Source organism: Pseudophryne corroboree, chromosome 1 (genome assembly GCF_028390025.1).
Source record: "Pseudophryne corroboree isolate aPseCor3 chromosome 1, aPseCor3.hap2, whole genome shotgun sequence".
In the NCBI taxonomy this organism is placed as follows: Eukaryota; Metazoa; Chordata; class Amphibia; order Anura; family Myobatrachidae; genus Pseudophryne; species Pseudophryne corroboree.
This window is the reverse complement of record NC_086444.1, coordinates 1,091,823,340-1,091,840,554: the sequence shown is the minus strand read 5'-3', so window position 1 is coordinate 1,091,840,554 and position 17,215 is coordinate 1,091,823,340. Positions and strand designations below refer to the sequence as shown.

Genomic DNA, 17,215 nt, shown 5'->3' with positions numbered 1-17,215 from the left:
ATGTAAAACTTGTGTTTTGTCAGTTTGCTATGCGATCGAGCCCGGTGTAACGTACTGTAATGTGCATAGACCTCGCTTATCTCTGTGTATTTTGGCTAGGGGATTGTGACGCTCCTTCAGCATCGCCCCGTAGCCTGCACAGCTTATGCCATTTCTCATTCCATACCCGACTGCTGCCTGCCACGAGGTGGGGGTTCAGGAGGTGGGGGTTCAGGGGTAGTGGTCATTTTGACAGTGTGCTATGCGATTGAGTCCGGTGTACCGTAATACTGTATGCAATCCTACAGTAGCTTATCCCCATCGCTCCTGTGTATTTTGGCTAGGGGATTGTGACGCTCCTTCAGCATTGCCCCATAACCTGCACAAGGGTTCGGGGGCGGCGGCCATTTTGCCAGTGTGCTATGTGATCGAGTCCGGTGTACCATAATGTGCATACTGTGTATTTTAGCTAGGGGATTGTGACGCTCCTTCAGCATTGCCCCATAGTCTGTACAATCTGGACTATTACTTGCTCCGTAGCCTAGGGCCTCTGTGGGGCAAGAAGTCATAGGTGGTAGCCATTTCTATTCAGTCTGCCCAGCTACAGAATTGTATGTGTACTGTACGGAGCATAGAACCTTAACCTGCATAGAACCTGCACATTATGGTACACCGGACTCGATCGCATAGAACCGCTCATGCAGCTTTGCCCTGGTTTATGTGAATAAAAATAATAATAAAGTGTCTGAAAAAAACTAACATGCATTCGTACTTAAGGAATCGAACCCGGGACTCTGAGTATAGGAAGCGAAACACTTCACCACTTCGCCGCAGACAAATGTATAAATCCATTGGTTTTGATTATGCTGTAATGGCTACGGGATTAGGACGATAACATACTGTACAAAATTCCTAATCTTGAGAGGCAATAGTGAACTTGTAACACACATCCATTTGCGACAGTGTACACTACTGGTTTTACAGTATGTTTTGTCTGCGGGACTTGGACGCTCACATACAGTATTCATAAAGTATTGTAGATGGATCATATACTGTATGCTGTACTATTTGCGTCGGTGTCGTATATACAGTACTGTATTAAATAATGCAGCGTAATGAGTATTTACTGTATGCAGCGTAATGAGATGCCTTAGTAAAGTAGTCCTTATTAAGTATTTCAGTATTGTACAGGTTGAGTATCCCATATCCAAATATTCCGAAATACGGAATATTCCGAAATACGGACTTTTTTGAGTGAGAGTGAGATAGTGAAACCTTTGTTTTTTGATGGCTCAATGTACACAAACTTTGTTTAATACACAAAGTTATTAAAAATATTGTATTAAATGACCTTCAGGCTGTGTGTATAAGGTGTATGTGAAACATAAATGAATTGTGTGAATGTACACACACTTTGTTTAATGCACAAAGTTATAAAAAAATATTGGCTAAAACTACCTTCAGGCTGTGTGTATAAGGTGTATATGTAACATAAATGCATTCTGTGCTTAGATTTAGGTAACATCACCATGATATCTCATTATGGTATGCATTTATTCCAAAGTACGGAAAAATCCAATATCCAAAATACCTCTGGTCCCAAGCATTTTGGATAAGGGATACTCAACCTGTATTTTACGGGAGACCACACGCATGCGCAGTGGTGATTGTAAAAAGCGACATCAGGTGGCTGATCGCAGGTATTACACGTAAAGGTAACGCCAAACGCCATGTCTGCCTCCGTGCGATTAGGTACGCCTCTCTGTGACTAGGCGCGCCTCCCTACGCTGCATATGCTCGATCGGGACAAACGCCTCAGCCACTCAAGATAAAGGTGGCTACATATGTAGAAACAACTGAAGGAAAGTTTTAGATAAAGAAAAAGATGGGGGGCCTGGTAACTTGCTGGGTGGACCCTTGTCACAAGACAATGTTGGAAAGGTAACAAATAAGAATGGAGCCTAGGACTGAAAGAATTAATGGTCAATTAATGTAACCAATATAGAGTGGTAATGAGTAAAATTGGACGGAAAAAAAATAAGGCTCAGTGAAGTGTATTAGGAAGGGTAATGGAAGAAACAAAGAGGTCATAGGGGTAAGGTGAATCAGCCAAGGCTGGGAAAGAACAGTAAGTAAGGATCAAGTAAGAGAGAGGGAGATGAGCGTACAAGGATAAAGAGAGGTGCTCACTATCAGATAAGTACAGGAAGGGTTGCATTATGGAACGAATACCATGAGGACCAAACTGCATGAAATTTGACCACTGTGTTCTGGAGAATGGTGATTTAATCCATTTTAGATACAAACCAGATCTTATTTACTAACTGATCAGTTGGAGGGTCAGGCTGTTTCCAAGCTTCGGCTATTTGACATCTAGCTACACGAGTAATATGTAGGATCATTTTATTAACAGGTTTAGAAGTCTTGCAGACTGGGGCACACAAGAGCAGGTTGACTGGGATGAGGGGAAGACTGAGGGTTGTTACTGAGATGATGAGCGACTGAACCATCGCCCAAAATGAAGCAATGCATGGACATGTTCACCAAATGTTGTAGAAAATACCAGTGTTTCCGCACTCTTTCCAGCACTGGTCAGACACATTGGGGTAGATCCGATATTGGTGCTCCGGAACAAGGTACTACCAGGTATACACCTTGAAGGCGTTCTCTTTAACAGACACACTGATGCAGCATTTCAATACCACAGACCTGATCTCGTGCCAGGTTTTCTCCCCTAGAGGAGAACCTAGGTTTAATTCTCACGCTAGTTCATGGATGACTTAGGATGGGAAGTTCAGAATAGGACTGGTATAGGTTCCAATGGTGTGGGGTTTCACAAGGAGTGGTATCAAGAAGAGATGAGCTAACAAAGTGCCGGATTTGAAAGAAAATCTCTTTTTTAAACACCTTTTTAGAAAGTATACAGTAATTTAGCCTTAAAGATAATGACAACATTTTCAGTTATTAAGTAGCCTACATATATTTTAGATTTCTGATACACATTTGCCAGAGGATTCTTGTAAGATCTGTAGTGTAAATCTGGATACCCACTGATGTATCAGTACTAAAGAACTACAAGTTATAACTTGCAGTCATGTAAGGCTGGTCACTCACTGTCATATGCCAGTAGGAAAATGAAGTAAGGTTGGTCATTCTTTAGGAAAATAGCATAAGGCTGGTCACCAACCAATCTTAAAATATTATAATGCTGGTTATCCACTGGTGTTATGAAAATAGTATAAGGCTAATCACCCACTGCTGCTAGGATAATAGTATCAGGCTGGTCATCCACTGGTGATAGGAAAATAGTATAAGGCTGGTCACCCACTGCTGCTAGGATAATAGTATCAGGCTGGTCATCCACTGGTGATAGGAAAATAGTATAAGGCTGGTCACCCACTGCTGTTAGGATAATAGTATCAGGCTGGTCATCCACTGGTGATAGGAAAATAGTATAAGGCTGGTCACCCAATGGTGACTCATTGTCTTATTAATTACAATAAGCAAATAATAAAAGATCTGTGAACTTAAAATAAAACAATAGGCTACCAATTTCTTTTACTTTGCTTTTAAGGAAAATGTATATATGTACTTAGCAGAGGACATAGCATTTTATATTTAGAGCATTATCTTATTCACAATACACCATCATAGTGTGTGTTTCTTTTGCAGAAAATGGATATAAATAAGGATGGAGTGGTGACTATAGAGGAATTCATAGAAAGCTGCCAAAAAGTGAGTATTATATGATTGTGTTAGAGAGCATGGTTTTCCAGTACACTCTGTGTACCTGTTACCTACACTCAGTGCACCGATACCTACACTCAGTGCACCTATTACCTACACTTAGTGCACCTATTACCTACACTTAGTGCACCTATTACCTACACTCAGTGCACCGATACCTACACTCAGTGCACCAGTTATCTACACTCAATGTACTAAGTGCACTGGATACATACACTCAGTGCATCTGTTACCTACACTCAGTGCACCTGTTATCTACACTCAATGCACTAAGTACACTGGATGCATACACTCAGTGCATCTGTTATCATCGCCCAGTGTATCTGTTTCCTACTGTCAGTGCACCGGATACATACACTCAGTGCACCTGTTATCTACGCTCAGTGTATCTGTTTCCTACTGTCAGTGTACCGGATACCTACACTCAGTGCACCGGTTACTTAAGCTCAGTGCACCAGCTGCACTAGAAAGGTTGTGATGAAGTCCTTTGTGGCGCTTCCTGTGTGGCGGTTGCTGCTTTCTCTATCCACTGTGGGACCTATCCCAAAATGATCCCAGGATTCATGAGAAGAAAATGTGGTTGTGTGGACTATATAGCGCTACCGTTAAGCAGTGAGGGTGAAAGTAGAGTAAGGGCTAGTATACTTAGCTTAAATGAATATGTCCAAATGGATGTCCAGAAGCATTCTATTCCAGATGTTTGATTGGACACTCGAGTATATGTAAAAGAATAAAAAAATACACTATGTTTAGTATTGTTTATAACATCAGAAATTGATTCAATGTAAATGTCTCCACCGATTATATGAGTCAGCTGGCATACCTCACTTACATAGTGAGTTGTCAGCTTAAGCGTATAAAGGTATCTTTAGTCTTCGTATCAAAGAGCTTTTTATAAACACACCTAACGTACACAAACACAGGTGTGTAGACATTCATAACGGTATCTTTTTGGGTCGTGACTGGACGAATCAGCCAGATTATGCTTGTCCTTTGGGCTTTGAAGAACACGCATAATTTGTCTGATTAGTCAAAAAAGAGTCCTCCACACAAGGAATTTTCTTTCCCTCGGTGTTCTGTGGTTTTACCACCATACACACTGGATACTCATGTGTTTAGTTACACCCTAGTGATTATTTAATATCAATAATAGAAATGTGCTCATTTCAATTAACTAAAGAGTTAAAAAAAATGTTCCTAAAATCTAGGTCAGGGCATTTCAGTATACCATAATGAAGCAATGAGAAAGCGCTATCATAAAATTATGTAGATGGATCAGTGATAATGACGATGGCAGCAATACGAAAATGTAAAATGAAAAATAAACAATAGGAAATAAACAATAAAAAGTAATAATAGTAAATATAAATAATAAAAAATTATTGATAATACACCTTGAAAATGCTATAGATGGTTATAGGCCTTTTTGGTCAAAAGGTACCTGCCTGAACGGTGCAGGGTAGTAGAACATTATCCCTAATCTCACCCTACAGTAGCTGCTCCCATCTTGTCTCCCGTTCTCCTCCGCTTACTGCCTGCTATTGTGTGCGATGCTGCAACTCGAGTCCGTGCAGACTTCAATGCGGGTACGCAGAGCTGATGCGGCAGCGGGTGTAGTACACATGGCTCCGGCTTTCTGGTGTTACTAAGCACAGTAATTGTCCAGTGCTGCCAGTGGTCGTAATGTGGCTCCAACGCGTTTCATCTCATAGAGACTTTTTCAAGGAAGCAAATCCTCCATTCTGCTCCACTTCTTATTATCTAGGGTCATAGCCAATTGGTTCTGATGCTGAACAAAAGTTGTTTTCAATAAACCATTGGAAACTTTATTATTTCCATTACATTTCAAAATACCAGTAACATTTTGTTTTGAATGCGATACAGGATGACCTTAACTCTAGGCATTACTGCCTCCAAGGACCAATGACATGAGAACAATTCCTGACCAAGGCACTTACTGTGTGGAGTTGTATGGTTCTCCTCGTGCTTTCCTCCCACAGTCCATAAATATTGGGCCTAATTCAGACCTCATCACAGCAGCAAATTTGTTCTTTAATGGGCAAAACCATGTGCACTGCAGGGGGGGGGGGGGGTAGATATAACGTGCAGAGAGAGTTGCACCTGCAGGGCACATGGTTTTGCCCATTAGAGAACAAATTTTCTGCTGCGATCAGGTGTGAATTAGGCTGATAGTTGTAAGTTAAATGGCCTAGTGTGTATATGTGATAGGGAATATAGTTGCAAGCTCCGAAGGAGCAGGGACTGATGTAAATGACTGAAATATTCTCTGTAGAGTGCTGTACAAAACGGGTGCACTATATAAATAACTGTTGATATATAAACTTTAAACAAAACATACATCAGTCTGGGGGGCTTATAAAACATTACGCACAATCTTATTTTCTAATGTAAAGTACAGACTCACCCCAGCTTGGATGGCTTCACAGCACAGGCAACTTCACACATCTAATGTATGCATTTTTAGCTCATTTTTCTGTTACCAAAGTGACCACACTCCTGAGAAATAAACTAGAAACCTATTCACAGGGAAAAAATAATTAGATCAAGCTCATTTTTCTTTTTTGAGAATAAATCGTCAAAGAACTTCGAAAACACAATAGGAATGTCTGGAAAGGTTTTTATTCACACTTCACTGCAATGTAATGTGCTGCAGAACTCACTAAAGAAGCAACGTGCTTACATCACTGTAGGAATATTCTATTACCAAATACATTACATTGATTACATTACATTAATCTTCAGCACAGCATATTGTAACTGTAGTAAATATAGAGGAAAAAGACATTTCATTTACCGGCTGCAGGCACCCATCCTTGTTATAACTAAACCAGGCTGAAAATTAGTCTCTTTAAAGACACTGTATGAATCCGATTTCAAGATAACAGAGGTCACTCAACCTCCTTTGACATTAACTTAGCTCAGTCTATAAACACCACCAGTGCACACTATCTTTACCCATCTAGAGATGAGCAGAAGTTTCCAAACTGTCCCACACAATGGCCCTCATTCCGAGTTGTTCGCTCGCTAGCTGCTTTTAGCAGCAGTGCACACGCTAGGCCGCCGCCCTCTGGGAGTGTATCTTAGCTTAGCAGAAGTGTGAACGAAAGGTTAGCAGAACTGTGCGTAAAAATTTTCATGCAGTTTCTGAGCAGCTCCAGACCTACTCCTACCTTGCGATCACTGCAGTCAGTTTAGTTCCTGCTTTGACGTCACAAACACGCCCTGCGTTCGGACAGCCACTCCCCCGTTTCCCCAGGCACGCCTGCGTTTTTACCTGACACGCCTGCGTTTTTTAGCACACTCCCGAAAAACGGTCAGTTACCACCCAGAAACACCCACTTCCTGTCAATCACTCACTGATCAACAGAGCAACAGAAAAGCGTCGCTCGACCTTGTGTAAAACGACATAGTTTTGTGTGAAAGTACTTCGCGCGTACGTACTGCGGCCCGTACGCATGCGCAGAAATGCCGCTTTTTCAACTAATCGCCGCGCTGCGACCAAAAGCAGCCAGCGATCAACTCGGAATGAGCGCCAATATCCCAGTTCCCATTTCTACACCAACCACAGCACACAGCAGAATTAATTGATTGAGGGGGTCATTCAGACCTGATCGCTAGCTAGCAGTTTTTTGCAGTCCTGCGATCATATAGTCGCAGCCTACAGGGGAGTGTATTTTAGGTGTACAAGTGTGCGATCGCATGTGCAGCCGTGCGGTACAAAAAAAAACTTTGTACAGTTTCTGAGTTGCCCAGAACTTTACTCAGCCGCTGCGATCACTTCAGCCTGTCCGGGGCCGGAATTGACGTCAGACACCCGCCCTGCAAATGCTTGGACACGCCTGCGTTATTCCAAACACTCCCTGAAAATGGACAGTTGACACCCACAAACGCCTTCTTCCTGTCAATCTCCTTGCGACTGGCTGTGCGAATGGATTCTTCATAAAACCCATCGATCCGCTTTGTACCCGTGCAACAAGCCTGTGCATTGTGGTGCATATGCATGCGCAGTTCTGACCTGATCGCAGCGCTGCAAAAAACACTGGCGAGCGATCAGGTCTGTATGTCCCCGAACGTTTTTTTGTACCGCTCGGCTGCACATGCGATCACACACTTGCACAGCTAAAATACACTCCCCTGTAGGTGGCGATTATCTGATCGCTGGACTGCAAAAAACTGCTAGCGAGCGATCAGGTCTGAATGACCTCCCATGTTCATTCTAGGTCTATTCATATACTACAATCAAGGACGTAGCTACCATTGGTGCAGGGAGTGCATCTGCTATGGGGTCCAGAGCTGCGAGGGGCCCACCTTTCCTGTCATAGTTACATGTGTTTTATACATTTTTCACCATTGGTAGATACAAATGAGCCCACTTTTGCTTTGGGGCCTACACTATATCTAGGTATGCCCTTGGGCCTGCTTATTGTAATGTGGTATATAATGAACTGGAGGGCATTATAATGTTACATACTGTAATATGAACTGGGGCACTGTAATGTGGCACAATATAAAGTGTAGGCACTGTACAGTATGTCATAGTGTGAATTAGGGATACTGCGTAATGTGTCCTGTCAGCCCCACAAGGTGACATAATGTGAACTAGGGCACTACTAGCTCCCAACTCTCCCGATTTTGGCGGGACAGTCCTGTTTTTCACAGTCTGTTTGGCTGTCCCACCAGGGAGTCGCAGTGTCCTACGGTGGGGGTAGGGGGGGGGGGGGGGCAGTTGGGAGATCCCCCTGTCGCTCGCTGCTCAGAGTAGAGCAGCGGTGAATAGATGCTGTGCGCATAGCGTCTATTCCCCAACAAAGAGGGACAGGGGGCATGGCCTGCAGCTCACTGAGCGCTGTCCATGCCCCCATAGTGACAAAAACGGGACGCACGTTAATGTCCCTCTTTTACTCTCCCAGAAGTTGGGAGGTATGACTACTGGGGTTCATAAAATTACCTTGGGCACTACTATGTGGCATAAATTTACCAACTGCTTTGGGGAGGTGTCTCTCTAGAAGCATTTGGACAGGGAACCCTTCAAAATGTTGCTATGGTGCCCACAAAGTTCTGGCTACGCCCCTGACTATAATAAATTCTGTGAAGTGCTACTCTGGAGACCTGCATTTAGCTTGCAGTGTGCCTATAGTCAGTAGCATTGCTGCAGTACCGCTTCCGGGAACACACCAAGCAGAGCCATCCTAAGGACGCTTTGGGCAGTGCACTACTTCCTAGTGTCAGTGGCCTCACCCCCTCAGTGTCATGTCACAACATCACGTATTAAGGGGAAGGCCTGGAACAGGGCAGTACGGAGCCCTGCTCTGCCACTGTGTGCAAATGTTGAGATAACATTACTCCGGATTTGTTAAGTGAATTTTTGGCAAATTAACACTTTGCATTAAAATATACAATGCAAAAAAAATAAAAATAAATATACTAAGGGATAACATTACAATATACTGTATATTACTGATAATGTCTATGGTTTTTCCTGCTTTAAGGAGTTTGGAAAATGTTTCCTTTTGCTTCTTGTTTATTTGCCACTCTGATAAAGCAGAATATAACTTTCAATGAATAAGACTAAAATTCCTAGAATCGTGGGCACGCTCTTCTTCTAGATCTAGAGCACAGGTTCTCAATCTCGGTCCTCAGGACCCCAAACAGTGCATGTAATTAGCTCCACCTGTGTATCTTTTAAAATGTGTCAGTGAGTAATGACTACACCTGTGCACCTGCTGGGTTACCTGGAAAATGTGAGCTGTGTAGGATCCTGAGGAGCGAGTTTGGGAACCACTGTTGTATATAGTCACTAGTAATAATTACGGTTTCAGTAATATAGGCAATGGCCTATAATAGCAATTTTTAGATTTTCTTTTGTAAACTTTATTCTTTTTCTACACAATTTACATAGGCATCTGATACATTCCGCTTACAAATACTCTACTGTACTAACGTTTCCATGTTACATATAGCTTTCAGTGAGATTCATCTACAAAACCCACATCATCACCACTTGTTACATTTGAAATCTCACCTCAATATACTCTGCCTCTCACATGTTTAAATCTGCCTCTGACCTGCACCTCTCCCTTCCTCCTACAGCAGGCATTCCCAACCACGGTCCTCAAGGCACACCAACAGTGCAGGTATTAGTGATATCCAGGCTGCAGCACAGATGGTTAAATCAAAATAACTGAGCTACTAATTAAGTCACCTGTGCTGAAGGCTGGATATCACTAAAACATGCACTGTTAGTGTGCCTCGAGGACCGTGGTTGGGAATGCCTGTCCTACGGAATGTCTCCTGTGCCGCTACCCTGCAATTCCCAGATCAGACTTTCTAACATACTTAAAATCTCACACTTAAGCTACTCTCAATGCACACTCACAGCTATTCTATACTACACTATTACACCCACCTATACTACTCACACCCTCACCCCTACCTTACTCTCACCTACACTACTCACACTACTGTACACTTATATAACTTACATAACCTATACTACCCACAATAATACGCCTGCCCTACTCCCACCTGTATTACCCGTACTAAGGCACCCTTACCTACCCTACTCCCACTTATATTACCCACACTAATATATCCTCACACCTACCCTATTCACACCTATACTATCCGCACTAATTCATCTTCACAACTACCCTACCCCTACCTTTACTACTCTACATACACTGATGAGTCCTCACGCCTACCCTTATCCACACATATTACCCACACTAGTGCACCCTCACAGCTACCCTACTCTTACCTGTACTACATAAACTCATGCATCCTCACACCTACCCTATACCCACACTAATGCACTCTCACAGCTATCCTACTCTTACCTATACTACCCACACTAATGCACCATCACACCTACCCTACTCCCACACATATTACCCACACTAATGCACCCTCACAGCTACCCTACTCTTACCTATACTACCCACACTAATGCACCCTCACACCTACACTACTCCAACCTATACTACCACACTAATGCACCCTTACACCTACACTACTCCAACCTATGCTACCCACACTAATGCACCCTCACAGCTATCCTACTCTTACCTATACTACCCACACTAATGCATCCTCACACCTACCCTACTCCCACACATATTACCCACACTAATGCACCCTCACACCTACCCTACTATTACCTATACTACCCACACTAATGCACCCTCACACCTACACTACTCCAACCTATACTCCCACACTAATGCATCCTCACACCTACCCTACCCCTACCTTTACTAGATACACTGATGCATCCTCATACCTACCCTACTCCCACACTTATTACCCACACTAATGCACCCTCACACCTACCCTACTCCCACACATATTACCCATACTAATGCACCCTCACACCTACCCTACTCTTACCTATACTACCCACACTAATGCACCCTCACAACTACCCTACTCCAACCTATACTCCCACACTAATGCACCCTTACACCTACACTACTCCAACCTATGCTACCCACACTAATGCACCCTCACAGCTATCCTACTCTTACCTATACTACCCACACTAATGCATCCTCACACCTACCCTACTCCCACACATATTACCCACACTAATGCACCCTCACACCTACCCTACTATTACCTATACTACATACACTGGTGCATCCTCACACCTACCCTACCCCTACCTTTACTACATACACTGATGCATCTTCCCACCTACACTACTCCCACACTTATTACCCACACTAATGCACCTTTCCACCTACCCTACTCTTACCTATACTACATACACTGATACATCCTCACACCTACCTTACTCCCACACTAATGCACCCTCACACCTACCCTACTCCCACACGTTACCCACACTAATGCATCCTCACACCTACCCTACTCTTAACTATACTACCCACACTAATGCACCCTCACACTTACCCTACTCCAGCCTATACTACCAACCTTAATGCAGTCTCAGACCTACCCTACTCTTACCTATACTACATACACTGATGCATTCTCACACCTACCCTACTCTTACCTATACTACATACACTTATGCATCCTCACACCTACCCTACTTCCATACATATTACCCAGACTAATGTACCCTCAGACCTACCCTACTTCCATCTATACTGCCCACACTAATGCACCCTCAAACCTACCTCACACCTACCTATACTACCCACACTAGTGCATGCTCACACCTACCCTACTCCGACATATATTACCCACACTAATGCACTCTCAAAATTACCCTAATCTGTCATATACTACATACACTGATGCTTCCACACACCTACCCTACTCCCACACATATTACCCACACTAATGCACCCTCTTACCCTACTTCCACCTATACTACCCACACTAATGCACCCTGACACCTACCCTACTCCCAACTACCTATACTACCTACACTAATGCACCCTCACACCTACCCTACACCCACATATACTACCCACACTAATGCACCCTCATACCTACCCAACTCCTACTTGTACTAGCACCCTCACACCTACCCCACTCCCACCTATACTACCCACACTAATGCACCCTCACACCAGTGACGTGTGGTGGTGTGAGGCAGAGTCTTTCCTGTCATACTAACATTTGGACCAGAGTTTTGACGATATTATCTGGCTCTGGTACTAGCCAGAGTCTCCTGAGCCATTTACCTCACTGCACATCCTGCCTCACAACTACCCTACTCCCACACATATTACCCACACTAATGCACCCTCACACCTACCCTACTCCCACACATATTACCCGCACTAATGAACCTTCACACTTACCCTACTCCCACCTATACAACCCACACTAATGCACCCTCACACCTACCCCACTCCCACACATATTACCCACACTAATGAACCTTCACACTTACCCTACTCCCACCTATACGACCCACACTAATGCACCCTCACACCTACCCTACTCCCACACATATTACCCACACTAATGAACCTTCACACTTACCCTACTCCCACCTATACGACCCACACTAATGCACCCACACCTAACCTACTCCCATCTATACTACCCACACTAATGCACCCTAACAGCTATTCTACTCCCACCTACACTATCCACACTAATTCACCCTCACACCTACAATACTCCCACCTATACTACTTACAGCCACCTATCCTACTCACACTAATGCACCCTCGTAACTGTCCTAATTTCCCCACTAAGGAACTTTTGCTCCACTTATTTCAGCTGTGAGCAGGGCCCTCCCTTTTATTTTCATGTCTGCATTTATTTTGTCCTTGTATGTCCATTTTACATATGTCCAGTTTTCCTCAATGTCCAGTACTGCGGAGCACTGTGTTGCCTTACAAATCTACAATATTGATACTCAGCAATAATGGATGAAGTATCTACTGGACAAATTACTTTATTGTGTGAACTATGGTTTACTTTCTTTTCTCTTTCTGTACAGGATGAAAATATCATGTGCTCTATGCAGTTGTTTGAGAATGTGATTTAGCTCATATTCGCGAGCTACGAAGAACAGACGTTTTCTCTATTTTGACGATAATTTGAAGCTGCAATTTCCATCATACCATGCAGACTGTTCATCTTTATACTAAGTCATATATTATGCAAAGTAGCTTTTTTATGATGCCTTCCAAAAATCAGGTTTCACAACCGTGTTTCAAGTTATTTTCATGCTTAATATGTTTAATGTTTGAGAGGTATTGTTTCACATTCCACTCTTCTTGGTCTGAAAAGCAGTTTACTATTGTTAATCATTGTTCTGCTAATTTATTTAATATGAATCGGTAAATTACATTTATTTTGGTTATGAAAAGAAAATACAAGCTCTACCCATAGCACTGATTTTATTCCTTCTACCTGTAAGATGCTCCAACAAACTAGAACTGGGAGCTATGATGTTAGCTACTGTATGCCTGGGCAACTGCAGACTGTGTTCTGCACCAGGGACATTTAAAAAACAAATTGGTGCAGCAGAAGAAAAAAGTGATTTAGCCCGAAGAAACCAACCACATGGTTATTTATTTTCAAAACTGTTCAAGAAATAAGGCCCTTAAAATCTTATTGGTTGCTAAGGTATTTTATAGTATGTAATTTACTAATTTAACTGAAAAGAAGTAAATTTGTATCTGAATGATGTCTAGTGGGAGATAAAGACAGGCAGAAAAGGTCAATGAATATCAAAGAGGTGAAGGCAAAATATAGTTGACTGACCAAGCTGTCTTAAAGTGCATACAGACTGGCCCTCATTCCGAGTTGATCGCACGTAGCAACTTTTTGCTGCTCGTGCGATCAACTAGACGCCGCCTATGGGGGAGTGTATTTTAGCATAGCAGGGCTGCGATCGCTTGTGCAGCCCTGCTATGCTATAAAAGATTCATGTAAAACAAGACCAGGGTCACACTTACTTACCCTGTGCGACGGATCCAGCGCCGAAGGTCCCGGGATTGATGTCAGACATCCGCCCTCCAAACGCTTGCGTTCGCCTTACCACGGCTGGAAAACGGTCAGTTGATGCCCCGGAACGCCTCCCGCTTGTCAGTCTTCTTGCGATCGCCACTGCGATCACACGCGCATGCGCAATGCTTCCGCCGCACATGCGCAGTTCCGACTCGTTCGCACCGCTGTGACAAACTGCAGCGTGCGAATGGGTCGGAATGACCCCCACTATACGATACACTCCATGAGCGATATCGCATACTGTTTCCCCTCCCTCGGACACAGTGCATACACACTGTATGATATCGCAAGTGATCTCGTATAGTGGCGTAATGCCGTGGCTGGGCCGTGCATACAGTTTTGGACGATAAGTCCAAATTGAGCTGCAAGCACAGCTGATGGAGTGGGACGATAACGATGTGCGGGACCGCGCATAGGGCATTGTCCGTAGCATACACACTGGGTGATATCACACACGATATCGCTCAGAAGGCTGAAAATAAGCTATATCATGTGTGATATCGCATAGTGTGTACGGACCTTAAAAGTGTTAACAGGTCTGCAAGTGGCATAAAGGATTTCTCATCTACTATATACTCCACCTATTTATTGTATTCTAGTCTCCGCCATTACTGTGTGTTTCTGTACCCATATTACTGCTTCCTAGTATACATCAGTGTCTACACCTGTGTTGGGGAACTATTTTATCTGCAGGACTGTTGGTCTAAATACCAACACTGGTATCCCAACAGGTTTTAATCCCAAAAGGGGCTCAGCAGGAATGGAACCCTAATCCTCCTCTCCCGTACCCTAACCCTCCCGGCTCCGGCATTCCGACAGGTGTCTGGATTCCAGCACTGGCATCCTGACCAACGGGAACATGAACGCCTGCATCCCGTATCTATCAATCTGAATGTAGCAGAGACCAGATACCAGGTGGCCAGAATGATTGTATATAGTAAATATGGAGCATGTACTACTGATGCACAGACCACACGTTACTGAAGGGATGGACTCCTCGTCACATTACTTACAATGATTACTAGTAAGAGACTCTGAAGGAGAATCTAACGAGGTACATTAAATTATTCATGTAGGGGCCAGTTTATCGGCTACATATTAGTTCTCATACACTATTACTGCAGTCTTGGTGCTGGGCCTCTTTTTTACAAATTTGCACCAGGAGATTGTGCTGTGTGCGACTAATGTCTGAATCTGTATATGAAGCCACTACGATGCAGCAGCCTTGGCTTTTTTTTTCCATGGCAAGCTCCGTAGTGATCTGTACACAGTCGCACACAAATATACAAATATCACATATCAAATTAATTGGCACAGTTTTTGGTTGTGTCCTAGTTGCATCGTATTCTGACTAAGACACATTTTCAAGCTAAAAATATGCCTGCCACCAGCAGAGCCGCACAGGGCCTGGCAGTTCACTTGCGCTGTATTATCGGGAGTTTTTTTGGGGAAGAGGCAAAAAGAAAAGATAGAAACCTCCTTGGGGGGGGGGGGGGGGGGGGGGGGGGGGCACACTTTCACAATTTATTTTAAAATAATTTGTGTTAATCTGACAGTGTTTGTGACTTACTGACTAAGTGAATTACAAAGTATTAAAAAAAAATCTTATCCCTTTATTGGTTTGTGATGTCTCCTTCTACAATCATATATTTGACATATAACCTTTTCATAGGTGTGTCGTTTAATGGAGACACTATGCTTTTGGATCAAAGAGAGATTATTTTTTTAGGGCAAAAATATAGAAAAGAGGGCCCACATGGAATCTATAATTGACTGGGAAAAATAGGATTTTAATTACCTACCGGTAAATCCTTTTCTCGTAGTCCATAGAGGATACTGGGGTCCATTTAGTACCATGGGGTATAGACGGGTCCACTAAAAGCCATGGGCACTTTAAGAATTTGATAGTGTGGGCTGGCACCTCCCTCTATGCCCCTCCTACCAGACTCTAGGAAACTGTGCCCGAGGAGACGGACATACTTTGAGAGAAGGATAGATAAGGATAGTGGTGAGATTTCAAACCAGCACACACGAGGAAAGCCAAGCTAACCAAACTTGAAACAGGAACAGCAACGGCTGAACCAATATTACTTAACCAAGTAACAGTGCAGGAAGAACGAAGCACCGGGCGGGCGCCCAGTATCCTCTACGGACTACGAGAAAGGGATTTACCGGTAGGTAATTAAAATCCTATTTTCTCTTACGTCCTAGAGGATACTGGGGTCCATTTAGTACCATGGGGATGTACCAAAGCTACCAAACCGGGTGGGAGAGTGCTGAGGTTCCCGCAGAACTGATTGACCAAACTGAAGGTCCTCAGATGCCAAAGTATCGAACTTGTAGAACTTAGGAAACGTGTTTAAACCTGACCAGGTAGCTGCTCGGCAGAGCTGTAAAGCCGAGACACCCCGGGCAGCCGCCCATGAAGAACCCACCGACCTAGTAGAGTGGGCCTGTACAGATTTTGGACACAGCAAACCTGCCGTGGAATAAGCATGCTGAATAGTAAGCCTGATCCAGCATGCAATGGACTGCTTTGAAGCAGGACACGCAATTTTATTAGGATCATAAAGAACAAACAGCGAGTCAGAAACACGTACACCATCTGACAGACCCATGGAGTCGTCAAGGTGTCCAGCCCCTGTGGGTCCCTCGACCTGGAACAATACCACTTGAGCTTTTTATTGAGACGAGAGGCCATCATGTCAATCTGTGGATATCCCCATCGACTCGTCAAGCACCTAAACACTTCTGGGTGAAGGTCCCACTCCCCCGGGTGCAGGTCGCGTCTGCTGAGGAAGTCTGCTTCCCAGTGTCTACTCCCGGGAATGAAGGACGCTGACAACGCCACAGCGTTTCTTTCTGCCCAGAGGAATAATTCTTGACACCTCTGACATTGCTGCTCTGCTTTTCATTCCACCCTGTCAGTTTATGTACGTCACTGCCGTCATATTGCCTGACTGGACCTGAATGGCCCAATCTTGAAGAAGATGTGAAGCCTGCAGAAGGGCATTGTATATGGCCCTGA

The 17,215-nt window shown here is 43.7% G+C and overlaps 1 protein-coding gene across 2 annotated transcripts in view; it reads left to right on the top strand.

Annotated features, from left to right (window-relative positions):
• KCNIP4 (potassium voltage-gated channel interacting protein 4) overlaps positions 1-15,652 on the top strand; it is a 1,130,783-nt gene extending 1,115,131 nt beyond the window's left edge. For both annotated transcript variants that reach the window (XM_063921664.1, XM_063921654.1), the window contains exons 7-8: positions 3,652-3,714; positions 13,172-15,652. In XM_063921664.1, coding sequence (XP_063777734.1) covers positions 3,652-3,714; positions 13,172-13,219 — 111 coding nt within the window. In that variant the 3' untranslated portion in view covers positions 13,220-15,652. The remainder of the gene's footprint in view (positions 1-3,651; positions 3,715-13,171) is intronic.
• The last annotated feature ends 1,563 nt before the right edge of the window (positions 15,653-17,215 follow it).